Raw genomic sequence first — 13,118 nt, forward strand, 5'->3', positions numbered from 1 at the left:
GTGGGCGTCAAACGAAAAGCTGCAGCCCATATGGATCTCCTGGAACCCCAATGCCCTGGGTACCTAGGTACCATATACTAGGGAGTTATAAGGGGGGGTCCAGTGTGCCAATTGAAACTGGTAAATTAAGTCACTAGCCTACAGTGACAAATTTAAAAGCAGAAAGAGCATAAGCACTGAGGTTCTGATTAGCAGAGCCTCAGTGACACATTTAAGCGCTACTGACAACACATACATTAAGCCACAAACTATGAGCACTGGGGTCCTGGATAGCAGGGTCCCAGTGAGACAGGCAAAACACTGACATCTAGGTTTTTATCGATGAGCACTGGGATCCTGGCTAGCAGGATCCTAGTGACAGTAAAAACACACTGACACACACTCACAAACAGGCCAAAAGTGGGGGTAACCATGCTAGAAAGAGGCAACTTTCTCACAGTTCATTATTTTAAGACTGTCCCCCCAGATTAAATCTACTGTAGGGATTAATTTACGGTCATTCCAGAATGCTCTTTAAAGTCATACAGAAAATATTCAGTTTGTTTAATTGGGAGTTGAAAGCGCTCTTTGCTGCTCTTTCCATTCGCTTGTGAAAACCACCAATGCCTTCAGGCAAAGAATCCACCAGTTGCATTGCTGTAGAAGAAGGCGTTGGAATGAGAATTATCCAATTCATTCATTAAAGACTGGGTGTCTCGAATCTCACCTTCCTTTCTAGCATCCTCCTTTTCAGATGATGACGATGATTGTAGGAAGTTAGCTCTGTATATACTATCGCAAAGTGAGAGATGGTGTGCACAATTAGATAATACTAATGCTCTATTTTGTGGCAGTGTGGTCGAGCAGTAGGCTTATCAGAGAGAAGGGTTAAGCATTTGTTGTACACACACAGGCAATAAATGAGGAACACACACTCAAAGACTTAACTTCAAGCCAATAGTTTTTACATATAAAAATATATTTTCTTTATTTTAGAACCACAAGATTCAAGATTTGAGGTAAGTACATAAAATGCAAGGTACTTCAAACAGGTAAGTAGAGAACTTTGAAACAGTAGTACACACAGTTGAAGTTAAAATGGCAATAAGCTATTTAAAAGTGGACACAGTGCAAAAATCAACAGTTCCTGGGGGAGTTAAGTTTGGTTAGGTTTCTCAGGTAAGTAAAGCACTTACACAGTCTCCTGGGCATAGGCAGCCCACCGTTGGGGGTTCAAGGCAACCCCAAAGTCACTGCACCAGCAACACAGGGCCGGTGAGGTGCAGAGGTCAAAGTAGGGCACAAAACACATAGGCGCCTATGAAGAACAGGGGTGCGCCGGTTCCAGTCTACTAGCAGTTAAGTACCTGCATCCTTGGGGAGCAGACTAGGGGGGTTTTGTAGAGCACTAGGGAGGGGGACGCAAACAGGCACACAAAACGTACCCTCAGTGGCACAGAGGCGGCCAGGGGCAGTGTGCTAAATATAAGTCGGGTTTGCTATTGAAAGCAATGGAGCGACCCAGGGGTCACCTAGGCGATGCAGGCAGGGCACAGGGGGGCTTCTCGGGCCAGCCGCCGACTGGGCTAGGAAGAGGGCCGTCTGCTGGTCACTCCTGCACTGGAAGGTGGTTCCTCTCGGTCCTGGGGGTGCAGTGCTTGGTCCAGGCATTGGGTTTCTTGTTACCAGGCAGTCCCGGTCAGGTGGAGCATCTGGATCCTCTCTGCAGGCATCGCTGTAGGGATGCAGGGGGGTCGACTCGGGTTACTCACGTCGTCGCAGTCGCCTGGGAGTCTTCTCTGCAGTGGTAGTTCTCTGGAGCTCGAGCCGGGGGCATCGGGTGCAGAGTGAGAAGTCTCACGCTTCTAGCGGGAATGGAGAGTTCTTTCAAAGTTGCTAAAAAGTTGCAAAGTTGTTTCTGTTTTTGAACAGTGCTGCTGTTCTCAGGAGTTTCTTGGTCCTTTGGGTTTAGGGCAGTCCTCTGAGTCCTCAGATGTCGCTGGTCCCTGTCGGATGCGTCGCTGTGCAGGTTCTTTGAGTCTGGAGATAGGCTGGTAGGGCTGGGGCCAAGTCATTTGGTGTCTCCGTCGTCTCTGCGGGGCTTTCAGGTCAGCAGTCCTCCTTTCTTCAGGTTGCAGGAATCTGATTTCCTGGGTTCAGGGTCGCTCCTAAATACTAAATTTAGGGGTGTGTTTAGGTCTGGGGGCAACAGTCAATGGCTACTGTCCTGGAGGGTGGCTACACCCTCTTTGTGCCTCCTCCCTGAGGGGAGGGGGGCACATCCCTATTCCTACTGGGTCGACTCCTCCAATCACAAGATGGAGGATTTCTAAAGGCAGGAGTCACCTCAGCTCAGGGCACCTTAGGGGCTGTCCTGACTGGTGGGTGGCTCCTCGTTTTCCTCATTATCTCCTCCAGCGTTGCCGCCAAAAGTGGGGGCAGTGGCCAGAGGGGCGGGCATCTCCACCAGCTGGGATGCCCTGGGGTGCTGTAACAAAAGGCATGAGCCTTTGAGGCTCACCACCAGGTGTTACAGTTCCTGCAGGGGGAGGTGAGAAGCACCTCCACCCAGTACAGGCTTTGTTCTTGGCTACAGAGTGACAAGGGCACTCACCCCATTTGGCCAGAAACTCATATGGTTGTGGCAGGCTGGCAGAAACTGGTCAGCCTAGCACTAGGTCTGGGATTTGTCAAACACTAACTCCACAGTTCCATAATGTCTACACTGAATTCTGGGAAGCTTGGTATCAAACTTCTCAGCAAAATAAATCCACACTGATGCCATTGTGGAAGTTACTGTAAAATGCACCCGGAGGGCATCTTAGAGATGCCCCCTGAATACCAGTCCAACTCCTAGTGCTAGGCTGACTAGTTTCTGCCAACCTGCCACAACCAGACAAGTTTTTGGCCACATGGGGAAGAGTGCCTTAGTCACTCTGTGGCCAGGAACAAAGCCTGTACTGGGTGGAGGTGCTTCTCACCACCCCCTGCAGGAACTGTAACACCTGGCAGTGAGCCTCAAAGGCTCATGCCTTTTGGTACAGCACCCACGGGCATCTCAACTAGTGGAGATGCCCGCCCCTCTGGCCATTGCCCCCACTTTCGTCAGCAAGGCTGGAGAAAAACAAGGAGGAGTCACCCACCAGTCTGGACTGCCCCTAAGGTGCCCTGAGCTGAGCTGACCCCTGCCTTTAGAAATCCTCCATTTTGAGATTGGAGGATTCCCCCAATAGGATTAGGGATTTGCCCCCTCCCCTCAGGGAGGAGGTACAAAGAGGGTGTAGCCACCCTCCAGGACAGGAGCCATTGGCTACTGCCCTCCTGACCTAAACACAGCCCTAAACCTAGTATTTAAGGGCGACCCAGAACACAGGAAATCAGATTCCTGCAACCTAAACAAAGAAGGAGGAATGCTGACCTGAAAGCCCTGCAGAGACGATGGAGACGACAACTGACTTGGCCAAAGCCCTACCGGCCTGTCTCCAGACTCAAAGAACCTGCACAGAGACGCATCCGACAGGGACGAGCGACCTCTGAAGCCTCAGCGGACTGCCCTGAACCTGAAGGACCAAGCAACTCCTGAGAACACCGGCACTGTTCACCTACAGCAACATTTTTGCAACAAAGAAGCAACTTTTAAAGGACTCACTCTTTCGTCTGGAAGCGTGAAACTTCACACTCGGAACCCGATGCCCCTGGCTCGAGCTTCAGAGAACCAACACTGCAGTGTGGAATCCCAGGCGACTGCGACCTCATGAGTAAACTGAGATGACCCCCCTGCAACCCCACAGTGACGCCTACAGACAGGATCCAGAGACTCCCCCTGACCGCGACTGCCTGGAACAAAGAACCCGACGCCTGGACCAAGCACTGCACCCGCGGCCTCCAGGACTGAAAGGAACCAACCTCCAGTGCAGGAGTGACCATCAGACGACCCTCTGTCTAGCCCAGTCGGTGGCTGGCCGAAGAAGCCCCCCTGTGCCCTGCCTGCATCACTAGAGTGACCCCCCCCGGGTCCCTCCATTGATTTCTACACAAAACCTGACGCCTGCTAAGCACACTGCACCAGGCCGCCCCTGTGCCACTGAGGGTGTGCTTTGTATGCCTGTTTGTGTCCCCCCCAGTGCTCTACAAAACCGCCCTAGTCTGCCCTCCAGACGCAGGTACTTACCTGTTGGTGGACTGGAACAAGAGCACCCCTGTTCTCCATAGGCACCCATGTGTTTTGGGCCCTCCTTTGACCTCCACACCTGACCGGCCCTGTGTTGCTGGTGCAGTGACTCTGGTGTTGCCTTGAACCCACAACGGTGGACTGCCTAAGCCCAGGAAACTGAACTTGTAAGTGTTTTACTTACCTCAGAAACTTAACCTTACTTACCTCCCCGAGGAACAGTTGATTTTTTCAATAAGTGTCCACTTTTAAAATAGCTTATTGCCATTTGAACTTATGCTGTGCATGTTACTGCTCTCATTCAAAGTTCCTTACTTACCTGTGTGGAGTACCTTGCATTTTATGTATTTACTTCAAATCTTGAATCTTGTGGTTCTAAAATAAATTAAGAAACAATATCTTTCTATATAAAAACCTATTGGCCTGGAATTGTCTTTGAGTGTGTGTTCCTCATTTATTGCCTGTGTTTGTACAACAAATGCTTAACACTACACTCTGATAAGCCTACTGCTCGACCACACTACCACAAAAATAGAGCATTAGTATTATCTAAATTTGCCACTATCAACCTCTAAGGGGAACCCTTGGACTTTGTGCACACTATCTCTCACTTTGAGATAGTATATACAGAGCCAACTTCCTACATGTTGTCAACAATGTTTTCGACTATAGTGTCCTCGTCAGTGCGGTCGACGATGTGGTCGTTGACAGTGTGCCCGCCATCAACGATATAGTCGTTGGCGAGGTGGCAGCCGTCGGCAAGGCGTTAAACGGGCCAATGGCAGACCTCTTGATCTTCAATGTTGTCCACAATGGTTTTGACAGGATTGCCGACGTAGATTATCTTCCAGTTAGTTTATGCTTCCCCAAGACGGACTCATAGGAGGAATTCACAGGTTTTAGTGACACTACTACAGATAGTGTAATAGGCTCTGATTTAGATTCGGTTTTCCAATCTTTCCTTTATGAGAGGAGCCTTTCAAGGATGCATATAGTGCCTTTTTATGGCCTTCTTATGCGCCTGAGGAGACCAATGGAGTGAACTCTCTGTATTTTGGCAGGGAGGCAATAGAAGTCTCACTATACTCATTCTCAGAAACAGCTGCTGTTTTAGATTCAAGCTGTTTAAGCCAAAGCAAAAGCCTTCCCTCTCAATCTTTGAGAGTCTTGGTAGAATAATTCCTGCATATTGTACAGTCTTTTACCTTGTAGGCTGGATGAAGACAGTAAACATGAGGGTCTTCCACTTGCAGCCTCTTCGTACCACAGGTCCGACAAGGTCAAGAGAGTCCTTTCGTTAATACTTCTGACATACTTGAACACAGCTAGAATAAACTGGTAAAACTAAATTTGAATAACTGAGCAGACCTCAGCGAGACTCCCTCTCAAACAATGTCCTGTAGAAAATCTGAGGGAAGATGCCTCTGATGGGAGTTTTCTAAAGGGTGGTGTCGCAGGATTGGCTAAAGTATGGTTCTTTAAAAATGATGTGTATAAGCTATTAAAGTCAATGTCTTTTGCCATTGTAAGCTATGCTAATAACTTCTACTGCTTTAGAATATACTGAGGAAATCCCACCTAGACGACAGGAATGATTAAAGCATGTAAACCTAAGAAAGATAATCCAATACTGGAGAACAACCCTTTCCCTAGAAATTTGTTCGCAGAGTGGGAAGGATGGGTGGGTTGGTATGTAATCTGTAACTAGATCTCATTTCTACCAGATAAGGTATTAACAAAGGTAATAAACTTGTTCATCTGATATACACTTCTAGCTGCAGATTTATTACCTTAGAATAGATTTCCAAGCAATACCTACCAGGAAATGAATCTGGAAACCAGTTCACAGTAAAAAGTCCTGCAGGGCTAAATGAAATAAGCGCCCATCCTGAGAGACCTGACTGACTAGCCAGTAATGTTTTGTAAATGTGTGCAGCGAGGACCACATTACTGCCTGGTAGAGGTCCAGGACAGGAACGATGCATGATAACGCAGTGGTCACAGCCGTAGCGCAGGTGGAATGGCCAGGGTAATTTTCAGGCTGTTGCCTCTTGGCCAGGGCATAGCAGACCTTAACAAGGAGCACAATCCATTGGGAGATGGCTAGTTTCTGCATAGCCTTCTTCGCTCCAGCATATCCCACAAAGAGTTGACAAATATGTAATGGCTCAAAGGTTGCGGACATCATTAAAGTGAGAACTAGGTTAAGGTCCCACTGAGGCATGATGAAGGACGAATGAGGATACATATGTTGCAAACCTTTCAAAAGCCTAGTAACAGGGGATTGAAGAAGGATTGCTGATCTGGCAACAAAAGAAAGGCTGTGATGGCTGAAAGATAGCCTTGTAGAGTGCCCGAAGCAGAGCCCTGCTTGATAAGAGTAAGACTTGAGAGACATGAGCATAAAGAGGATCAACCTGTTTTTCTCCACACAATGCCACAAACGTGCTATAACAACAAGCCTATACAGCCTTGACAGAAGAACGCCTGACTGCCAAGATAACACTGCATACTTTGGGCGCAAGGTCAAAAGCTGTCAACCTCCATACATGATGGCAGAATGTTGACAGGTTTGGGTGGAGAACAATCCCCTGCTGCTACAATAGAATATCCTCCCAAAGTGGCAGCCTGATCAGAGGACAGATGGCCATTCTCAATAGCTCAGGATACCAAACTATGAGCCCAGTCCAGAGCCACAAGGATGACTAGGGCCTGTTCGTTCTTGATCTTCTTGAGAACTTGGGGTAGGAGTGGCATGGGGGGAGGCATACAGAATGCCTGAGTGCCACTTGAAACAAAAAGCGTATACAAGTGACAGCTGCCTTGGAAACTGTAGCACACAGAACTGCTGAGATTGTGAGTTGTCAGCGGTGGCATCGACCAGGAGAGCAGTATAGAGTTGGAGTCTGATGACTGTCTCAAAGTACATTGGTTTTGAGTGCCATTATATACATTTTTCGAAGTGTCAAAACAAATCTTTGTATTTTCTGGAGAAAGCAATCTGGGCCTAGTCAGCGAGTCATACATCTGACCATCTGATAAAGTGCGTAGGTGGGTCTCAAACTTTCATGGAGATAATTAGGGCCAGTAGGTAACATGTACAGATGTCCGGCATGGGGAGCGCGTAATCACTGCGTATGTGTGCTGTGTTCAGACTGATTGAGTGTTCCTAACTTCATGTGGCATCTAAGTTTTATGGTGTTTTGGGAATGTGCACCCCTCTGGCCAAATGTGTTTCATTGTGGGGCCAATGTCTTAGGGCCATTGTGCTGCTGCTGCATATATGAGGGATTGATCTGGATTTTTTCTTGTTTGTCTATGGGCTACATGTCATCCCACCTGTGATCTGTCAATCATTTGCTCAGGCCTAGGTGACAGGGCTTGCCTAACCACGTATTTCTGACTCTCTGGTCTGATGAGGAGGTCACAATGGGTGGATTCAACAGTGATGTGACTTTGTTGTTTAGCGCATATATACATGGTGTACATGGCTGACATAGTTTTTATCAATATTAACAGAGGTTTGCAATTGATCCAATCGTGGTTCATTAGCACCAAGATCTTTTGCAGTTCCCTCTGAGATCTGGACTATGCCAGAGAGATTTCCCTAATAGTGCACCCCCAGGAACTTCAAGTTCCACTGAAGAGCCCTGTAGGAAAGTGCCCCTCTTGGCATGGTTACCCTCCACATTTTCCCTGATATTGATGCATTGATGCTAACTTGACTAAGTGTGTCCTGGGATCCTGCTAACCAGGCCCCAGCAACAGTGTTCTTTCCATAAACTGTACCCTTGTTTCCACAATTGGCACACCCCTGGCACACAGCTAAGCCCCTTGCAAAAGGTACCAGTGGTACCAAGGGCTCCGTGGCCAGGGAGGGTCCCTAGGGGTTGCAGCAAGTATTATGTCACCCTAAGGGACCCCTCCCCGAACACATGCTTACTGCTATTGCAGATTGTGTTTGTTGGTGGGGAGAAAAGGTAAAGTCGATATGGCATCCCTCCCCGGGTACCATGCCCACAAACCACTGCCTGTGGCATAGGTAAGTCACCCCTCTAGCAGATCTTACAGCCCTAAGGCAGGGTGCACTATACCACAGGCGAGGGCATAGCTGCATGAGCAATATGCCCCTATACTTTCTTAGTCCATCCTTAGACATTGGAAGTGCAGTCTGGCCATGTTAAGTACATGGGCTGGGAGGTTGCTATTACGAAATCCACAGCTACATGATGGCCTCACTGAATACTGGGATGGTTGGTATCAAACTTCTCAGCACAATAAACCCACACTGATGTCAGTGTTGGATTTATTGTAAAATGCACACAGAGGGCATCTTAGACATGCCCCTTGTATTTTACCCGACCCTCTAGTGTAGGGTTGACCAGTCTCTGCCAGGCTGCCACTAACAGGCAAGTTTCTGATCCCATAAGGTGAGAGCCTTTGTACTCTCTGGGATCAGGAAAAAAAGTCTGCTCTGGGCGGAGGTGCTTCAATCCTCCCCCCTGCAGGAACTGCAACACTTGGCAGTGAGCCTCAAAGCCTCAGGCCGCCAGTTACAGTGCCCCGGGCACTCCAGCTAGTGGAAATTGCCCAACCCCGGACCAAGCTCCACTTTTGGAGGCAGGTTCAGCTGGAAAATGAGTTAAAACAAGGGAGAGTGACCACTGCAGCTCAGATGACCCCTAAGGTGTTCACAGCTGAAGTGACCCCCCTCCTTTTTGTTTTAGAGGAGAGGGACTGATAGGGAAAGGAATGTGTCCCTTTTTCAAAGGGAGTGGGCACAGGGAGGGTGTAGCCACCAATCTACTACTTAGAGGCACCCCTCAACCTTGCTTACCAGATTCCTGGTGACCTCAAGAAATGGATGTTGGATACCAAACATGTCTAGGTTCAGTGAAGCCATTATGTTGTTGGACATCGTGTTGACCAGTGTCCACTACATAACTTAAGATGGATTCCCTGCACTTACAAAGCCCAGGACATTGAGTCTGGGGTGCGTAGGGGCACCTCTGCTCATGCAGGGGTGACAAACTGAAAACCATGTACTCCGTCCTTGGGCTGAAGGGCTTACCTTAGGTGTGACATATAGGGTCAGAGTGCAGTGATTGTTATATAAGGTGATCTTCTATCTGGGATGAAAGGTGCATGCACCATTTCACACAAGCTGCAATGGCAGGCCTGTAGTCACAGTTTGCCTGGGCCCCCATGGGTGGCACATAGTGTACCAGTGCCCCAACTGCCTAAGTATCATATTCTAGGATACAGCAGTATGCCAAATTGTGAGGTGTAAGAGTTACGTATAAACAAAATTTAAGGTGGAGAACACCGGGGTCCTGGTTAGCAGGATCCCAGTGTACTACAGTCAAAACACACTGACACCAGGCAAAAAGAAGGGGCAACTATGTCAGAACGGTGCTACTTTTCCACACTGACTGCCAATCCTAATGTAGGTCCCGTCCTCACTGGAAGTAACCAAAGTCCCCTGTTTCAAGATCCTCCAGAGACAAGTGGCAGAAACATAAAAAGATTAGTAAACAGTGATTCTTCCAAACATCCCTCCTCTAAAGCGAAGTTGCCGAGATCATCACATTATTATGACTAGGAATCATTTCTATGGTCAAAATCAGTGGTTCTTAACCTTTTGCCTTCGTGATCCTCCCCCCACCACCCCCAACTGCATAATTACAGAAATCTGGGTACTTCTACTAAGTCATTAATGGAAGGTGAGGACTCTGGCTTAAGCAATTTCTATGATTTGAATCACAAAGCAATACACATAAGTAAAACCAAACATGCTCAAATATTAAGATATTTTGTTTAATGCATTATCATATAGAAAAAAGTTTATTAATGTTAAGTTTTGCATCTACAACTTTATGTACTTTATTTTAACACTGATCGAAGTAGACAAAAAGATCTTCCACCATAAAATACTTTGATAAAAGGAACAGATTTCTGAAGAAACACTGCATGCTACAGGGGGCCATAGATAGTGGTTATTTGTATCATTACAGTCTGTTTACAGTTTCTTTGGGGATGCTGATGGAGTACTTCAAAATGCACAGGAGAAAACATTGCTCAACTACATTCACTGAAAAGATGTTCTGAGGTAGAGAAGGAGGGTAATATCTTTACAAGTCACATTTACCCTTCACGACTGCAAATAACATTTTTGGTACAATCAGACTTCCCTTACCTACGATATTGTTGTCTTGACACTTCATCGCCACACAAAAAGCATATGGTGCCAAGCAACGCAGTGCTCATATTACACAAATTGAGTTCCCTTGGAGTGGAGTAGCATTTCACTGTAACTATCTAATTAGAAGAAAAATATATTCAGTTACTTTGGAAACTATCATATGCATGTTTTTCAGTAGAGTGGCTTTATTTAAAACACATTAATTTTGGAGCTCACAACAAAATGAAAATATGCTAAGGACTTTACAGTCACTATTTGATGTGCAGATGAGATCATACCTGCTGCGTTCTTTCCAGAAGCACAAACCTCTCAGGAGAAACACTCATCACTTTTGGGTCCATAATTGTTTTGGTTTGGATGTTCATGAAACATATGGTTTTAACATATGCAGCCCTTGAACCTGTATTTCTCAAAGAGAAGGTGGCTCTGCTCATTTTGCCATTGGAAATTCCATTTAATAACAACACGTAGCTGTCTGACAATTTTCGAACGTTCTCCAAAATTATATTACTTGTTCCACCATAGCCAGATAGAGGTATCTGAAAAAGATTAATTCAACTATCGTGAAAATATAATATAAGTCACACAATCAGTCAAACATTATCAACAGTCTGACATTCTAGTAGCTGCGCTATGCATGGGAAGAATACCTAGCAACCTTAATAATTACCACTAGTTCTACAGGACATTATACAGGATAACATATATAAAGTTCACTGCAAGTACAGAACACAATTCTATTCACCGGGATGACAAAGGGCTAATAACCAAAAAAAATATATAGCCTATACTGCATTTTTTGCATTATATGGAAGAATATGTGTTTACTTTCTAAAGATGAAAAGCAGTAATAGTTATTTTTTGCATAAAATAGTTAACCAAGCAAAGATCATATGCCTGTGTTACTTTGCCAATGTAGGAAAGTACCATTCTGTCTTGGCATTTTACCCTTGTTTTTACATGTATGTTGCTATGTTTTTTCCTGTCTCACTGAGATCCTGCTGGTCAGGATCCCAGTGCTCATAGTTTATGGCCTAATGTGTGTGTCTGTACAGTGTAACTGTCACTGAGGCTCTGCTAATCAGAAACTCAGCGCTTATGCTCTCTATGCTTTTAAATTTGTCACTATAGGCTAGTGACTTCATTTACCAATTTCAATTGGCACAATGGAGCCCCCTAATAAGTCCCTAGTATATGGTACCTAGGTACCCTGGGCATTGGGGCTCCAGCAGATCCTTATGGGCTGCAGCATTTCTTTTGCCACCCATAAGGCACTCAGACAAACCCTGTCACAGGATTGCCACTGCAGCCTGCGTGAAATAATACACACGTTATTTCACAGCCATTTTCACAGCAGTTAAGTAACTTGTAAGCCACCTATATGTCTAACCTTCACTTGCTGAAATTTAGGTGCAAAGTTACTAAGTGTGAGGGCATTCCTTGCACTAGCAAAGGTGCCTCCACATAGTTCAGGGCCATTTCCTGGGACTTAGTGAGTACAGGACACCATTACACGCATGCACTACTTATAGTTCAATACCTATGTAGCTTCACAATGGTAACTCTGAATCTGGCCATGTAAGGTGTCTAAAATCACGGAATTGTCCCCCCATTCCAAAGCTGGTATTGGGGAGCCAATTCCATGCATCATGGGGGCTCCACTATGGACCCCCAGTACTGCCAAACCAGCTCTCTGAGGCTTGCTCTGCAGCTACAGCTGCTGCCACTTCACAGACAGAGTTCTGCCCTCCGGGGCCCTGAGCAGCTCAGTCCCAGGAAGGCAGAACAAAGTATTCCCTTTGGGAGCAGGGTGTTACACCCTCCCCCTTTGGAAATAGGTGTTACAGGCTGGGGAGGGGTAGCCTCCCCCAGCCTCTGGAAATGCTTTGAAGGGCACAAATGGTGCCCTCCTTGCATAAGCCAGTCTACACCGTTTCAGGGACCCCTTGTTCCCTGTTCTAGCGAGAAACTGGACAAAGTAAAGGGGAGTGACCACTCCCCTGTCCATCACCACCCTAGGGGTGATGCCCAGAGCTCCTCCAGTGTGTCCCAGATTTCAGCCATCTTGCTTTGCAAGGTGTGGGGGCACTCTGGAGGGCTCTGAGTGGCCAGTGCCAGCAGGTGACGTCAGAGGCCCCTCCTGATAGGTCCTTACCTGATAAGGTGGCCAATCCCCCTTTCAGGGCTATTTAGGGTCTCTTCTGTGGGTTCTCTCCAGATTCTACTTGCAAGTTTCCAGCAGGAATCCTCTGCAACTACTACTTCATCCTCTGACCTTGGATCAACCGCAGCCTGCTCCAGGCACCGCTGTAACAGCAACAAAGTAGCCACAAGGGATACTTTTCTTCTGCAGCTACAGCCAGCAACTGCAACAGTTTCCTCAGTGTGCAGGCTCTGAGGACTCCCTGTCTTCACCCTGCACCAGAAGGACAGAGGAAATCTCCTGTGGGGTGATGAAGTCACTCCCCTGCTCACGCAGGCACCCTCTAAGTCAACGACCGGTTCTCTTGGACTCCTCTCACATTGACGACCGTGCTCCTTGGAACATAGAGAGTGGACCCCATCAACACAGACTGTCTTGAGGTCCTGCTGTCGCAATTTGGAGGAGATGAGACCTTGCCTTCCCCCAGAACGATAGTACCCCTGTGCACCATGTCTTCTTCACCTCCTGAGGCCTCTGTGTGCTATTTGCAAAATTCCTTTGTGCACAGCCTGGCCCAGGTCCCCAGCACTCTATCCTGCGACGCTCAACTCGCTGAGTTGTTC

General features: G+C 47.1%; 1 protein-coding gene across 2 annotated transcripts in view; it reads right to left on the bottom strand.

Moving 5' to 3' along the window:
• The window catches only part of CEP192 (centrosomal protein 192), a 1,702,116-nt gene that overhangs the window by 630,822 nt on the left and 1,058,176 nt on the right, over positions 1 to 13,118 (bottom strand). For both annotated transcript variants that reach the window (XM_069219927.1, XM_069219928.1), the window contains 2 exons: positions 10,631 to 10,891; positions 10,347 to 10,468 (listed from right to left, as the gene is read on the bottom strand). In XM_069219927.1, the coding sequence (XP_069076028.1) occupies positions 10,347 to 10,468; positions 10,631 to 10,891 (383 nt within the window). The remainder of the gene's footprint in view (positions 1 to 10,346; positions 10,469 to 10,630; positions 10,892 to 13,118) is intronic.

The sequence above is a fragment of the Pleurodeles waltl genome, chromosome 2_2 (assembly GCF_031143425.1).
Source record: "Pleurodeles waltl isolate 20211129_DDA chromosome 2_2, aPleWal1.hap1.20221129, whole genome shotgun sequence".
Classification (NCBI taxonomy): Eukaryota; Metazoa; Chordata; class Amphibia; order Caudata; family Salamandridae; genus Pleurodeles; species Pleurodeles waltl.